This window comes from Acomys russatus, chromosome 3 (genome assembly GCF_903995435.1).
Source record: "Acomys russatus chromosome 3, mAcoRus1.1, whole genome shotgun sequence".
Classification (NCBI taxonomy): domain Eukaryota; kingdom Metazoa; phylum Chordata; class Mammalia; order Rodentia; family Muridae; genus Acomys; species Acomys russatus.
This window is the reverse complement of record NC_067139.1, coordinates 72,886,333-72,903,599: the sequence shown is the minus strand read 5'-3', so window position 1 is coordinate 72,903,599 and position 17,267 is coordinate 72,886,333. Positions and strand designations below refer to the sequence as shown.

General features: G+C 43.3%; 1 protein-coding gene across 2 annotated transcripts in view; it reads right to left on the bottom strand.

Annotated features, from left to right (window-relative positions):
• Positions 1 to 13,286: 13,286 nt before the first annotated feature.
• Samd8 (sterile alpha motif domain containing 8) overlaps positions 13,287 to 17,267 on the bottom strand; it is a 49,571-nt gene continuing 45,590 nt past the window's right edge. For both annotated transcript variants that reach the window (XM_051142862.1, XM_051142866.1), the window contains exons 5-6: positions 14,129 to 14,279; positions 13,287 to 13,746 (exon numbers count right to left, since the gene is read on the bottom strand). In XM_051142862.1, coding sequence (XP_050998819.1) covers positions 13,442 to 13,746; positions 14,129 to 14,279 — 456 coding nt within the window. In that variant the 3' untranslated portion in view covers positions 13,287 to 13,441. The remainder of the gene's footprint in view (positions 13,747 to 14,128; positions 14,280 to 17,267) is intronic.

Genomic DNA, 17,267 nt, shown 5'->3' with positions numbered 1-17,267 from the left:
ACATTGGAAACCTTTTCCCACAGAGAATATTGAAAGAAGGCATCTGGCCAATGGCTTGAGACAATGAATCTTGGCTCTGACTGTTGTGTGCAGCCAGACAGAAACGGCTTGCAAGAAAGTTAGGACCTTGATATAACAATACCTGGCTAGATACTGTTAGGAGTCGAAAAGTTTCTTTAGAATCTGATTTAAGAGCAAGAGAAGGTGGGCTTGGAACATCATGATTCACAGATACTTTACAATAGAGAACTCCTTGGAATTTAGCCTAGGCTTAGATAGCACACCTGTTGTTTTGAGACTGTGTTGAGAACATTTAGCTAAAGCTATGTTGTTATGACAATCATGAAAACACAATGGCTTTAGCCCGGGAAACTTTATGATTATACTTTCCTGAGAACTGTTTAAGAAATAATAATCATGTCATGCTGACCATTGTTGGATATTGATTTATTCTTTGCTGTATGCTTTATTGTAGGTTACAGAGAACTGTTTGTATTTCTTTGCTAGACTGTTTTTTTGCTCTGTTGGTTTTTAAATTCTCTATTGATTGTAAAAGATGAGAAAATCATGATGTAATCTATAATGAAAAAAAAATCTGAACTTCAGTTTAAATAAAGTACTGGGGTTGGTGCAGGAGAGAAGAAAAGCAAGCAAGTAACAGAGACAAGGAAAACAGAAAAAAATAAAGTTCTCCTGGGCTATAAGATCTTTCAGTTTGCACCACATATGTCTGGGTCTCAGTATTTCTTTTTTTCCTCCATTCCTCAACCTCTCCTCAACAACTAGCTCCTTTAGCCAGCTGTTCACCACCTGCCTAATTCTCCTTACCACAGAACCACCAAGACTCCCTCTTCACTGGTTCCCAGAAATGGTCTGCAGGGTTTCTATTGCTGAGATGAAATACTATGACCAAAAAACAAGTTGGGAAGAAAAGGGTTTACTCAACTTACACTTCCACAGTTCATCGGCAAAGAAAGTCGGAACAGGAACTCAAGTAGGCCAGGAAGTCGGAGGCAGGAGCTGATGCAGAGGCCATAGAGGCATGCTACTTAATGGTTGCTCAACCTGCTTTCTTACAGAAACCAGGACTATCAGCCCAGGCATGGCCCCACTCACAATGGGCTGGAACTTCCGCCATCAATCACCAATTAGTGATGCACGACTTTAATCCCATCACTTGGGAGGCAGAGGCAGGTGGATCTCTGTGTGTTTGAGGCCAGCCTGGTCTACAAAGTGAGTTCAGGACAGCCATGGCTACACAGAGAAACCTTGTCTCGAAAAAACAGAGGTGGGGGTGGGGGAAGCCCTGCAGGCTTGTCCACAGCCTGATTGTATTAGGGAGGCATTTTTTTCTCAATGGAGGTTCCCTCTTCTCAAATGACCTTGTTTTTGTCAGGTTGACATAAAGCTATCCAGAATAATTGACCCCTTGTCAATTTGAAACACAAGCACTGACAAGCCACAGGCTTTCCTTTCTTGTTCAACCCCAAGATGGCACTCTTAATATCAGCATCACAATAAAAAACATTTTACAAACTTAAAACTGCCACGGTCCTTACAAACTCCAACACTTTAAAATTCAGGGCTTTTGTTTTTGTTTTGTTTTTTCACAAATTCAAAGCTTCTTAAAACCTAAAATCCCTTTTAAAATTCAGTCTTTCTTTTTTTTTTTTTTTAAAGATTTATTTATTAAGTATATAATGTTCTGTCTGCATGTATACCTGCATGCCAGAAGAGGGCATCATATCACACTGTAGATGGTTATAAGCTACGATGTGGTTGCTGGGATTTGAACTCAGGACCTCTGGAAGAGCAGTCAGTGCTCTTAACCTCTGAGCCATCTCTCCAGCCCCCCAGTCTTTCAATTGTAGGATCTTTTTATTATTATTATTAATTTATTCATATTACATCTCAAAACTGTATGATCTTATAATATAAAAAAATTAACTATTTCCTTACTTCAAGAGGAAAAGAATGACGGCACAGTCACAATTTAAACAAAGCAAAACTAAACTCTTGACAGTATAAACAACTCAATGTCCAATTATCTGGAATTCACTCACAATCTTCCGGGCTCCTACGAAGGCTCTGGGCTCATTTCTCCAGCTCTGGCCTCTGCAGCACACACAGCGTGTCCTCTAGGCTCTGGCTGGCCCAGTCCACTGCTGCTGCTTTTGGTGGTCATCCCATAGGACTGGCATCTCTAACATGCTGGGGTCTTCTGTGCAACTAGGCTGCACACTCATCCTGGCATGGCTCTCTGCATGGTGCCAAGCCTCAGCTTCTTTCATGACCTCTTCAGTCCTGGGCCTTCAAGTGCCACCGAGGCTGCACTTCACCAACGGCCTCAGCTGGCCTTTCACAGTGCCAATCTTCATGACTCCTTCATGTCTTCAAAACCAGCACCACCTGGATGACTCTTACACATTACCAAGTTCGGCTACCAGCACAAGACACAACCTCAGCCACTTCAGGAACAGTTTTTGTGTGCTGACTTTGAGGAAACACATGCCAGCTTTCACCTCAGCAATGCTAGTCTCTTCCTTCTCTCTCTCTCTCTCTCTCTCTCTCTCTCTCTCTCTCTCTCTCTCTCTCTCTCTCTCATTCGTTTTGTTTTTGTTTTTCGAGACAAGGTTTCTCTTGTAGCCTTGGCTGTTCGGGACTCACTTTGTAGACCAGGCTGGCCTCAAACTCACAGAGATCTGCCTGCCTCTGCTTCCCGAGTGCTGGGATTATGGGCATGTGCCACTGTGCCTGGCTTAAAAAAAAAAAAAAAGAAAAAGAAAAAGAAAAAAAGATTTCTATTGCTGCGATGAAACACCATGACAAAAAGCAAGTTGGGGAGGAAAGGGTTTATTTTATTTTATTTTTTTTCTTTTTTCAAGACAGGGTCTCTCTGTGTTAGCCTTGGCTGTCCTGGACTCGCTTTGTAGACCAGGCTGGCCTCGAACTCACAGCAATCCGCCTGCCTCTATCTCCCGAGTGCTGGGATTAAAGGCGTGCGCCACCACGCCCGGCCCGAAAGGGTTTACTAAACATATGGGTCCACATCACAGTTCATCATCAAAGGGAGTCAGAACAGGACCGTAAGCAGGGCGGGAACCTAGAAGCAGGAGCTGATACAGGGGCCAGGAAGGAGTGCTGCTTACTGGCTTGCTCGACCTGCTCTCTTACAGAACTCAAGACCACCAGCCCAGGTAAGGCTACATATCTAAAGGGTTGAAACTTTCCCCACTAATCACCAACTAACAAAAAGTGCCCTACAGGCCTGTCCACAGCCTGTTCTTCTAGAGGCATTTTCTCAGTTGGGGTTCTCTCCTCTCAAATGACTATGGTGTCAAGTTGACTTAACTGCACAGCACAGCTGGTTCTAGTTACCACAGACACCAGTTGCACCTGCTATTTCAAGCCTCTGTCTAAATGTCACTTCCCTGCCTGCTACGTGTAAAAGCCAGAGGGCACTGGGTGGCTTCTTCAACTGTCCTTTGCCTTTTTCTTTTCTTTTTCTTTTTTTCAAGACAGGGTTTCTCTGTGTAGCCTTGCCTGTCCTGGACTCCCTTTATAGAGCAGGCTGGCCTCAAACTCACAGAGATCCTCCTGACTTGACTCTGCCTCCCCAAGTGCTAGGATTAGGCATGCTCCACTGCGCCTGGCTTGTCTTTTTTTTTTTTTTTTTTTTTTAAGATGGGGTCTCTCCCTGAATGTAAAGATCATTGAATAAGGGTGGCTAACTGGTCAATAAGCTATATGGGTCCTCCTGTCTTCTGTCTCCCTAGTGCTGGGGTTATAGAAGTGCTACAAGCTAGCTCTCCAGTCTCTGTAGTCTGACTCTGGCATTTCTGAAACATAGTTTATTACACAGCTCAGGCTGATCTCAAACTTGTGACCTCTCTGCCTCTGCCTCCCAAGAACTGGCATGGCATGTGCGCACCACCACACTTGGCTTCTCCTTATTATTTGCTTTTTGGTTCTAGCGCTCTGGGTACCTGAAATGTCAATACTTGCCAAGCAAAGATCATCACGGCACACCTTAGTCAAACAGGTTAGATTTTATAAACTTCCTGCAGCAAGAGACTAAATATAGGTGAACAGAGGGCTCCCTATACAGGATTTAGGCATGTGTGATGCAACCTTAAGGAAGATATGGAAAGAAATACACTATTCTAGATCGATGCTTCTAGAAAGGCAGGGGCAAGTAACTGGTCTTTACGAAGCAGCAAAGCAAGGAGTGTACAGGCTTGTTCACCTTTACTGGCTCTGAGGCATGACGATGGTGAAAATGAGTCAGCAGTCATACCCCATCCTTGGCCCCTGTTGCTATTCTATTAAGTCGCTTGTGTGCAGGGCAGCCCTACTGGACTTTTCCAACTCTCCCTGGGAATAGATAGGGCCTGGCTTTTCCCAGGTCATCAGGGAAAACAACTGGAAATAATATTTTCAATGATAATGAATGGCCAAGTTACAGATTATGCTGTAAGTGGAAGAAATATTCTTTATTCAATTATTCTTTCTCCACTTGGACCCCTACCCCCACTTTACTACCCAGGATGAAACCTGAGTTGGTTCTCCTGAGAAACTATAGGCCTTTCCAGGAAGCATAATAATTCTGGGTTGTCATGAAGAGCCAGCCGATGCAAACAGAAGCTCTTCTTTCCTCTTTTAATGTTTATGGGTTTTTCTGCATGTGTATCTAAGCATTAAGCACATACCTGGTGCTCACAGGAACCAGAAGAGGGCATTGGATGGTGTAGAACTGGAGTTACAGTTTTGAGCTGCCATGTGGATGATGGAAAGTGAATTCCAGTCCTCTGAAGAGCAACACGTGCTTTAAGCCATCTGAACCATCTCTCCAGCCCCAGAAGCTTTCTGATATGCCCTTTTGTCACTGTCCCCGCCTCCCCCCACCTGTGTGTGAATGTGTGTGTGTGTGTGTGTGTGTGTGTGTGTGTGTGTGTGTAGTCAGCCTCTGGTGGCATTCTCAGGAAATACCATTCACCTTCTTGAAATCAGTGTCTCTCATTAGCCCAGGACTCCCAATTATCATAGACTGGCTAGCACTAGGGACCCTCCTTGTATTAGCTGTTTTTTTTTCTTTTTTAAAGATTTATTTATTATGTATACAGTGCTCTGCCTATATGTACATCTGCATGCCAGAAGAGGGCATTAGATCACATTATAGATGGTTATGAGATAGCATGTTGTTGCTGGGAATTGAACTCAGGACCTCTGGAAGAGCAGCCAGTGCTCTTAACCACGGAGCCATCTCTCCAGCCCTATTAGTTCTTTGTTGTTGTTGTTGCTGTGATAAAACACCGTGATCAGCTGGGCTTCATGGTGCATGCCTGTAATCCCAGTACTTGGGAGGCAGAGGCAGGTGGATTGCTGTGAGTTCTAGGTCAACCTGGTCTACAAAGGAAGTCCAGGACAGCTACACAGAGAAACCCTGTCTCAAAAAACAAAACAAACCACCATGATCAAGGCAACCTATACAAGAGTTTATCTCAGAAAGCTAGAGTCCATGATGGCTGAACAGAGGCAGCAGGTACAGTGGCTGGGACAGCAAGCTGAGAGCTCACATCTTGAACCACAAGCAGGAAGACAGAGAGGGCAAACTCAAAAGGGCATTAACTCTTTATTTTTATTTATTTATTTTTATGGTTTTTCGAGACAGGGTTTCTCTGTGTAGCCTTAGCTGTCCTGGACTTGCTTTGTAGACCAGGCTGGCCTCAAACTCACAGCGATTCAATCCTCCTGCCTCTGCCTCCCAAGTGCTGGGATTAAAGGTGTGTGCCCACCTTCAATGCCACACTTGCTTCAACAAGGCCACACCTCCTAAGCCTCCCCAAACAGTGCCACCAAGGGGAACTGAGTATTCAAATATCTGAAGGGCGGGGCATTCTCAAAGTACCAGACTCCAGTCTGCACTGCTGGGAGTCTATGTATGTAGCACTACATACAGAATTTTTAATGTGGGCACTGGGGATTTAAACTCAGGTCCTCGCGCTTGTGAAACAAGCACTTCACTGACTGAAGTTATCTCCCCAGGCCCATGGCCTCTTCTTTTCTAGGAGGAGACTGGAGGCCAGACACCTAGCCCAGGAGCCTTCACTGCATTACAAGATAAGCCTGCTTGCTGTAGACGTCTCCACCCAAACTTCCAGAGCTGCCTCTTTCCCCCAGAGAATGAATCATGGAAGCCTAAGCCTGGCCTATCTGCCTCGACAGGCATGAGTCATAGGTTTTTCAGTTTAGAGTCCCTGGCTCCTGGGGTACTGTGTGCCTTTCAGTTCCTGAGAAACCAGGCCACTCCCTCAGGCAGTGGAACATTCAGGCACCTCTGTTTCTGTCAGCAAAGCACATAGAGGTTTGATAGGATAATTAGCCTTAGATGGGTATTAATCTTGTTTTACCCCGTATAGCGTGCAAACGTCATTGTATCCTGGTAACTACAATGGTACTGTTTCTGATAAAAGCATAAAAAGTCCGACTGCTTGCCTGAGAGATGACATTCCCACAGACCATAATCGGGTAAGCCTGACTCAGTAAGCAAGCAGTGGCACTTACACCCCAGAAGCCCAAGCCCCTACTATGTGTTCAGCCCTGAGTCCTACACTGTGTGTGTGTGGCTTCTGTCTTACGCACATGGACACACTGTAATTGTTAATCTGCATGCCGCTGGCTCATTTCATATTACTGAAACTTCAGAGGGAAAAGGTAAGTTAAAACTTTTCTAGACAGCTGGGTTTGGTGGCACACACCTTTAATTCCAGCCAAGGGCAGCTAGGGCAGATGAGTCTGAACTCAAGGGCAGCCTGAACTCCAGAGCAAAACAGTCTCCAGGAATGATAAAGCTTTGCCACAAAGCTTTTACTAAAACAGGATAGTCAGAAATGTATTTGGAAATTTTTCCTAACAATGACCTTGTAACCATTCCACATTTGCTTATCTTACTATTTTAAAAACCCTGTGTGGTAGTGGTAACACATCTCTTGAATCCCAACACTCAGGATCCTGGTAGAAGCAAGTGGATCTCTGAGTTCTACAAAGAGTCCAGGACAGCCAAGGCTACAGGGGGCGGGGGAGGGAGGAAGGAGGGTGAGTGGAAGAGGGAGGGAGGAGGAGGAAGAGGAAGAGGAGGAGGAGGAGAGAAATTTCACAAAGACAAAGCTGAGCAAGGTAGGCAGGCCTCTTGATTCCAGCCCTTGGGAGACAGCAGCACGCAAATCTGAGTTCAAGGATAGCCTGCCTGGTCTACACAGTTCCAGGGCAGCCAAGGTTTTATAGTAAAACAGGCTTCAGATACACTTTACACATGCAAAGGAACACACCACTCTACACAAGCTGAGTTCCTACTGATTTTTATGTTTTTAGCACTAACACTAATTGAATATTAATTACAGCTTTGGTCTCAGTTCATTCTTCTAAGAGTTATACAGCTAATCAGAGATGGCTGCACACGCTGATGGCAGCTAATCTGGGATAAACCTTGACATCTTTCCTAAAAGCATCTGTATTGATTGCTGGTCTTGTTGCTACAACAAATGCCCTCTGAAGTACCTGCAAGAAGGCCTTATTTACACTTAGGTCCCAGTGGACACCGTCTACCCTGGACTGGAAGGCCAGGCAACAGGAGCATATGGCTGATGGTCACAACGTGCCCAGTCAAGAAGCAGAGAGCAATGAGCCCTAGGCTCAACTGGCTCAAGGTCATGATTTATTTAAAATAAACAATTTCCAAAAAAATTAAAAATGAAATAAACAATTTCCACCAAAAGACAGTAAGAATGACAGGCAACATTGTGGAATGACTAAAGAATGGGTAGACTCAACCAGGTGTGGCGGCTTGGCTGTCCTGGACTCGCTTTGTAGACCAGGCCGGCGCCAACCTCACAGCGATCCACCTGCCTCTGCCTCCTCCGAGTGCTGGGCTTAAAGGCATGTGCCACCACGCCCAAGCTCACAACTGCATCCTCTTAACCCATAGCTGAAGTTGGCCTCTTGATTCCTACTTCCATAGTGCTGGGCTTGTCTTGTCTTTCTTGGACACTTAGGGAAGGAATACTCCAGGAGAGACCCAGAGCCGGCTTGGTGAAATGGAAAATGTACTGGCTGTAGACTCGGAGCTGGTGTAGATTTACCATCAGATTTCACCCAGCTATATGTTGAAAGGGCTTGAGGGAGGGGCTGCCTGCCTCACACGCTGCATGGAGGGCCAGACTGTGATACTGCTGTGACCTTGGTGCCTCAATACCCATACAGAAAGACTAGAGCATTTCTTTCTTTTTTTTTTTTCCCCCTTAAAGATTTATTTATTAAGTATACAGTGTGCCACCGCACCCAGCTTACACCCTACAGCTTTGAAGCCACTATGTAGCCAGTAAGAGGACTCCACAGGGGCTGGAGAGATGGCTCAGTGGTTAAGAGCACTGACTGCTCTTCCAAAGGTCGTGAGTTCAATTCCCAGCAACCACATGGTGGCTCACAACCATCTATAAAGTGATATGATGCCCTCTTCTGGCTTGCAGGTGTACATGCAGTTAGAGCACTCATATACATAAAATATATAAATCCTTAAAAAAAAAAAAGCCTCCATAGGTAAGCACACAAGCCAACAAATGTGATGACCTGAGTTCAGTTCCTGAGAGACAATAGTGACCAACTCCTCCAAGCTGTCTTCTGACCTCTACATTATATTCTGTGAACTGTAATTTCAATTTCTTTCTCTCTCTTTTTTAAAGCTGCAGTGCTTAACCATTTGAGGAAAGACAAAAAGTTAAAACTCCACTGAACCTGACAATGCCACACTTAGAAGGCTGATGCGGAAGAACAGCAAGTTAAAGCTGGGAAGGACACAACATCTGAGCGCAGAGCACACTCACAGCAGGCTCTGCTCAAACAACAGAGACATACTGTATTGACAGTGCAAGGACAGTTAAATAAGAAGCCGAAAGCCAATTTTCAAATGTTTTATTTTTAGTGTTTAAAACATTTTAATACAACAAAGATATAAAATAATATATATTAGTTAAATCTGGATTTAATTTAGAATCAGGTATTTACTTATATACAACACTGTGCTTCATGGTATGGCTACCACAGGAACTTTCATATCTTCAAGTAACACTAGTTTCTCTGTGGAAAGGGAGACCTTTAGGTAGAATTCCCCAAACTAAACATGCCTGGTTTAGTCCAAGCAAACTGCTTCTCCATTGAGTACAAGTTTCACTTCCTTCGTTCCATATCAGAAATATTTAATTACCTAAAAGTCTGTGAATTTTCAAATGAAAAATTATTAAAATTATACATTTTAAAGATGTTAATAACAACAGGCTCTGTTTAGTTCTTCAGACAATCCAGTCGTCAGATTAAGAGACATGAAATAACAATGGGAAACCAAACAACATAACATTCCTTCTCTTGTCAAAGCACAAAGCTTCCTTATACCAAGACAGGAGATAACAGAATAAAGAATCCTTTGATTACCAAAAAGTAGAACTTAGTGTGGTTGGAGAAACAGCTTAGAGTTCACACGCATTTGCACTGAATTGGATACAGTGATCAATCACATCGGTGTATGAAATCAGTGCCACTGAGTGGACAGGCAAACCAACACCCATGTCTACGCTTAGCCATTTAAAGCTAATCATAAAGAGAAAAAAAAAAAACCCTTTTTCTTTCCATCGGTCACGGGAAGCACTCTGAGCTTTGATGGTACTTCAGTTCCCAGCTGCAGAAGTATAGGGGTGACTGGGGTAAAACTTGCTTTTTAATAAACATCGACTGTCTAAACTGTCCTGTAAAGTTGCCATTAAAACTGACATGCTTTGGTGGCTTTCACACTGTAAGAAGGAAAGCAAGTGAACTATTCTAAGGAGCAGTCATATCGCCCCAGTCTGATAACGTTGGAGGGCTGACAGGGGACTATACTATCACTGTTTTCACTGTGGGATTTCTGTCCACAGACTATCAAATAATTAAGTATACTAAATCAGAGTTCAAGAATGTTGTAAACATCCATAAGCATTTTGGATCAGAGTGTTTCACTGATAAAATTGCTTTTCACTGAACATAATCAAGACATGTTTTCATCATGAATCTATATGTATTAGTATTTCGTCATAAATTGATAAGTATTAAGTTTTACACAAAGGTGGGTGTGGTGGTGTGTGCCTTTAATCCCAGCAAGGGAAGCTTTGAAAAAAAAAAAAAAAGGTTTTGCACAGATATTCCTAAAACACACTGCTTCTTCTCTGCCATCAAAGGACTTAGTGCCTCTGTTCTCCACTTATAAATTAGTCTCAGTCATAACACAGGCAGACAGAGTAGGGCCGATCATCACTTGCAGTGTCAATGTTATGCTCTTGGCAGTGGGTTTTTCTTGGTTACAGTCCACATTTATTAGATTGGCTAGCTCTAAGATAAGCCCATTGCTTTCTGATTTAAAAGAATATTAACATATAGAACCAGCATATAAAAGTAGTATTTTTGCCACAGCAATTTTGGTCAGAGAGAACCAGAGGATACCCTCATTGGGAACTGCAACACAGACAAAAAAAGGTTTCTGCCAAAGTATCTGGGGATGAGAGCAATCTTCAATTTCTTAAAATCTTGTTCCTTTCAAAAAGACATGCTGTCTTGCTCCATAGAAAAGAGAGAGCTGAGGATGCCACTCAATAGTAGAGAGCACTTGCCTAGCAGAGCAGACACACAGCCTAGGCTTAGGGCAACGACAGACGCTGTTTCTAGAACATAGGCAATCCATCAAGGACTTCCCACAGAAGCCCTAGCCGAGGAGGAAAGCCCCGTATGACTGCACAATCAAATACAAGGTCCAGAAGCACGAGGCCTCTGCACCCAGCCACATCAAGCCCAAAATGTAGACACAGATTCTATCTTCACTACCATTAAGATTTTTACAAGAAAAAAGAAGACAAAAAAAACCTGAAAATGAATTTTGCCTCAGTTTTGAAATCTGATGATTAGCTCGTGTAAACACTGTCTTATACATAGTAGCTAACAGATTATACATCTAGCTTACCTTTTCCTCAGAACAAATGGAGTAACTGCAAGGCCACTCAGAAGCTGCACTGCAGGCTGCTGTCAGGCACGCTCCCCGCCAATAGCTCTGCAAGGCTAGCTGCACTTATTTTCCTATTTTGTTCTACAATAGAATCCATATGGAGGAGAGAAGCCTGATGTTAAGATGTTTACCATTAATACAGTTAGCATTTAAAAATTCATGTTGACACAGATGTTTTTGGAACATTTTCCCAAAAGCCAACACTGTCTTCCCTACCCCTCCTAGCTTACTAGGTCCTGCTGTGTGTGTGTGTGGGGGGGGGGGGGGCGGGCGAGTAAGGAGGTTGGTAGTTAATATCCCTTGATCTCAAGCCAAACCACTCAGTAAGAATGGAAAACCTTCTCTCCACGAATATGCAATTTCTTTAGATGAGATATTGGCATTTTTGATCCTGGCTTGTAACAGAATCAACAACTTAAAATACTGTCAGATTCGGAAGTATAAGATTTAAACGCCATTAATCCCAGCACTCGGGAGGCAGAGGCAGGCAGATGGATCCCTGTGAGTTTGAGGCCAGCCTGGTCTATAAAGCGAGTCTAGGACAGCCAAAGCTACACAGAGAAACCCTGTCTCAAAAAGATTTAAAAACATAATTAAACTTGAGTTGCTTCACATCATTTCTCAGGTGAGAAATGAGTGATGTTTCCAGAATATTCCAAGTGGGGTCATTCAGCATGGGCCAAAACCTGCTTGCCTAGTATCCCCTTTTCTGCCTAATACAGCTTCCAGAGGGTGGGACTATGACGCCAACTGCAAAACCAAACATATCCGTGGTGGCGCACGCCTTTACTCCCAGCAGAAGCAGGCGGATATCTGTGAGTTAGAGGGCAGCCTGGTCTACAAAGTGAGTCCAGGACAACCAGGACCTGTCTTGAAAAACAAACAAACAAACAAACAAACAAACAAACAAAAAAAAAAAAACAAAAAAAAAAAGAAAAGAAAAGAAAGAAAGAAAGAAAGAAAGAAAAAAAAGAAAAAGAAAAAACAAAAAAACCCAAACATTTCAACAAGCGCCTGGTGTGGTCTAATTGTGACCTTAGTATAGCCTGTACCTCTGGAAGTCCTTGTTTTAAAATGGAATGTAAAAACTATAAAATTCGTATTCCAATTTAAGGTAAATTTCCAGTTCTACAACCAGGCTAAGGTTAAAACTGTTACATAAAAGCAATACAAAATAAAGTGACAAATGGTATCAGAGAGGTAAAATTAATTACTGAAGGTAATTTTCTAATGTAAACAACAGCTAATTTATTTCAGTTCTTGACTGTCAAATTAAGACTATAGAAAGAATGTATGTACACAATTATTTTAAAAATAAAAAGCAACAAGCTTTTCTGTGTCCAAGTGTGTCCCAGACGGTTTACTTTCAATGGTCAAGAATGAGAACTTTCAGGAAAAACAGAACAAAAAACCCAAAATGAAGCCCAAAGAGCTAACAGCCTGTTGATCCCCCGCAGAGGAAAGGACTCTTTGCATGCACATACACTCATTTACTGACAGAAGGACTTCAACAAACACCCGGCAACACACACTTATTTGTCTCACTAAGTCACGTCATTAAAAAAGCATTATACTGGGCTGTCGTCTGCCTAACTAACTGTTACAACAAGAATTTATTCCAGATACTTACAGCACTAAAATGTCACCACTGTACTATTATGAACGCAGCCATTTTCCCCTCAGGAATCCTTAATGCTGTTCACACTGAAGCTTCAAAACAAAGCAGGGACTGCAGCTGGTGCTGCACCGGGGTGAAATGCCAACCCCCCATAAGTGCATCAGTGTGAAGGCCAGTGGCACCCAAAGAGTATCACCTCACACGTGGCACCTGGCGTTCTCGTCTTCTTCCGCAAAGGCTGCTGTGTTCAATATGCTTTTCTTAAAAATGGTTCAGCAGGTAAAATGTATCTAGCAGTCAGACACTTTCCAGACAGACATGGTTCTGGCCATCAACAAGTGAGACTGGCTCACTGGCTAAGGGGAAAAACTAGCTTCAAAATATGTCTTGACTTGAGTCCTACTGGAAATCAACAAAAATTCTTCAACCTGCCCAAGCTGATGTGCTTGAGTTCAGTAAGGAAACCCTCAACGTGCTCAGGTAAAGACCTGACACCACCCACGCACTGGGTCTTCCCAGAGTGAAGGGGCAGAAATCACTCCTTGATCTCTCCGTTCAAACAGCTGGGTAAGGAGTCTTGTTTCTCTCTCTCGAGTTCTGCAGTCACAGCCTTGCTCAGAATGGGAAGCCTGCCAACATATAAGCCAAGAGACACACATCCAGGACCCTGGGGACAAAGCAAAGTTATTCATTTTCATTCCATAACTATATTTGACAACAAACTCATTACAGAGATACAGTCTTCATCCAATCAGTCTTTTCATTATTGCTGGTTTAGAAAATGGCCAACAATATTCATTAGGTACTGTGCCATTAACATTGCATTCAAAGAAAGAAAACATAGGAAACCAAATCCTTGCTCTCCTACTCTGATGATATGCTCTGGTGTTGGCCAGAGTATGGTAGTACAAAAAGAGTCTCGTTGTGATATAAAAGGCAATAAAGACGTCAATGGAATAATGTTCATGGGCCGCCAAGATGAAGAAGATTCCAAAGAGGTTGAGAACCCAGGATAGAGTGTGCAAGAAATTCCAGCTTCTTGGTGTATCTAGGAAAAGGACAGAAAGGCCGTTTAAGAACACATTTCTTCCAATGCTTCTCAGGGTAGGCTGCCAGCTTTTGTTCCCGGACCTACGCCCCAACCTGCTTTCTTTGCAACTCTGTCTCATGCAGCCCAGGCCGCCTTGATCTGGATACATAGCTGAGGATGAGCCTGAACTTCTGGGATCTTACAGGCCTGCAGCATCCCAGCTGGCTTTATGTGGCGCTGGAGATCAAGCCTGCGGCTCTGTGAGTGGCATGCAAGCGCTCCACCAACTGAGTTACAGCCCATCCCAGTCCCTCCCTATTCTTCCTAGGACCTTACATCTCCACTTCCTCTTCCACTACAAGTTGTCTAATATGCATAGAAACATTAAAGACATACTTACATTCTGTGACAAAGAAATTCAGCATGGTTAGAACAACTGTGTGGCCACTGAACATGTAATCTCCACAAGTGTGGACGCCAGTCAGGGTCATACCAAAGCCGCTCCAAATGGCAAACGCACGGTGTAGTTTCTCCCATACACTTCCATATATCTATAAAGAAAACTGTGAATTAGTCTTCACATGCTCGGGGAGGTTCAGAGCTTCCCCAAATTCATTTCTGGCAATTTATAAGAAATAATTTGTTAATAAGAGCATCCAGGCAAGGTCTAACCCAGCTAATATCAAGTGGGCCCAGAAAATGACCAGAGCTTGACTGTACTTAGAAAATGCTAATTAAATGAATCATTGCAATTCAACTCCTTCAAAGTAACTCCTTTAAAGTGAAAAGGTCAAGCCAGGCATATAACATATGTCCATACTCCCAACACTTCAGAGCGAGAGGCCAGTCTGGTCTATAGTTCCAGGACAGCCAGGCCTATACAGAGAGACTCCACTTTAAGACAATAACAAACACAAAAAGTGAAAAGGTCAAAGCCAGCCATGCGTGGTGGCGCACACCTTTAATCCCAGCACTTGGGAGACAGAGGCAGGCGGATCAATGTGAGTTCCAGGCCAGTCTGGTCTGCAAAAAGAGTTCCAGGCCAGCCAGGGCTATTACACAGAAACTAAAACCAAACCAAATCAAAACAAACAGACAAAAACAAAATGTCAAAGCCAAGAACTGATGGCACATGCCAACACTTCAGAGTCACATTCGGAGGATCAGGAGTCCAAAGCTGTTCTTGGTGACAGAGGCCAGGCTAGGTACATGGAATTTTGCCCTAAAACAAACAAATAAACTGGGCATGGTGGTGCACACCTTTAATCACAGCATGCAGGAGGCAGAGGCAGGTGCATCTCTGTGAGTTCAAGGCCTGCCTGGTCTACAAAGTGAGTCCAGGATAGCCCAAGGCTACACAGAGAAACCCTATCTCAAAAAACAAACAACCCCCACCCTGAAAACCAAAACCCAAACAAACAAATAGCCAGATGGTGGTGTATGCCTTCTGCACTTAGGAGGCAGAAGCAGGTAGATCTCTGAGCTCAAGGTTAGCCTGGTCTATAGAGCACATTCTGAGACAGCCAGGACTAAATAGAGAAACCCTGTCTCAAAACAAGCAGCCACTACAAAACAAAACCATCTGTAAGTTTCATTTTTTTATTTACTTTTTTTCTCCCATAATGCCCATGTTTACATCTATATTAAAATATTTTTTTCATATTTTCTTTTTTTTAAGATTTTATTTTATTTATTATGTATACAATGTTCTGTCTGCATGTGAGCCAGCAGGCCAGAAGAGGGCACCAGATCTCATTATAGATGGTTGTGATCCCCCATGTGGTTGCTGGGAATTGAACTCAGGACCTTTGGAAGAACAGCCAGTGCTCTTAACCTCTGAGCCATCTCTCCAGCTCCCTGGTATTAAAATATTTTAATAAGCTCCAACTTTCTAAAAAAAAAAAAAAAAAAAAAAAAAAAAAAGCAAGGAAACAAGCTATGCTATAACTTCCAGGCCATTATTTAGTATCTATTGTCTCTGCCTTCACTGGTAACAGAAACACACAGACTGACAAGGCCAGGAACTCAGCCAGACCGTACCCCTCAAGGCCTTCCCTGTAGCTAGACAGAACAGTGTCATGTTCTGTACAGTAAGTTGTAAGCAGCAGTATGAAAGATGTCTAGGACAGCTACAGAGACACTTAGAGGCCTTTTCTACCACTCCACCCCACCTGCCTTCTACTACAAGCCAGACGAGGCAACTGAAGCTCCAGAAGCCACTGAGGACCACAATGTGGCCTTGAGGTAAAAGTCTCAGGTAGGATAGGAGAAGACAAAGACAAAAGGGTTCTGGGTTTATGATGAGTCAATCATATCAAAGCACCTTTTTTGGGGGTGGGGGGTGGGGGGGTATTTTGAGAAATATATTTTCTCGTGTGGCCCTGGCTGTCCTGGAACTTGCTCTGTAGACCAGACTGGCCTCAAACTCACAGAGGTCTGCTTGCCTCTGCCTCCAAGTGTTGGGATTATAGGTGTGCGCCACCACTGCCAGGCTGGATAATATCTTAACTAAGGACAGGGAACAAGTAATGTTAAGTCTCAAACAATCACTACTTAGTAAATCAAGTCTTCTTCTTCTTCTTTCTTTCTTTTGGTTTTTCGAGACAGGGTCTCTCTGTGTAGCCTTGGCTGTCCTGGACTCACTTTGTAGACCAGGCTGGCCTCGAACTCACAGTGCTCCTCCGGCCTCTGCCTCCCGAGTGCTGGGGTTAAAGGCGTGCGCCACCACGCCCTGCGTGTGTCAAGTCTTTTAATCCTTTCCCATTCTCTCTCTCTCATACATCCTTCTAGAAACGACACTGAAAGAGAAGAATGAATAGGAAGTTGTCTGGACAAGATATGCAAATTAGCTTTGTATTGCTCAGTTTCAAAAATAGGCATGTTTTTGGCTCTGTCTCAGTTCCATAATTTTAAGACATTAATTTATTACAATATCTCACTGTAAAGGATCTGACTGCTGATTGTGTTGAGACCTACTCTTTAACACAGCTGCAGCCACTTTTGTATTCAGCTTCCATTTTGTTTATAAGGTGAAATTAAATTCGAAAATTTTAAACTTTTTGGCTGTGTGTGTTGGCCCACACTTTTAATCCCAGCACTTGGGAGGCAGAGACAGGCAGATAGCTGTGAGTTCGAGGCCAGCTTGGTCTACAAAGTGAGTCTAGGACAGCCATGGCTACACAGAGAAACTCTGTCTCGAAAAACAAAACGCAACAAAAAAATTTAAGCTCTGCAAGTCAGCTTCCTAGAAGGAGTTACTCATAGCTGACACTAACATTTGCTGCCAGAGGGTCAAGTTAACCTACACTAGATGATTCAATGGTATCATAATTCATACTCTGTTGTTTAGATACTTGGCTACCCTCTGGCCGCTCTCTTGTTATCTCCACACTTGGTTACACTTTGGATGTACCCTAAGCACTACCTCACTTATCTCACTTAGGGACAAACAAACTAAAGGTCAATTAGAACTACTTGTTAGCAAAATAACTTGAGTCGGAGTTTATCACCATATTCCACCATCTACTCCCTTGTATGAG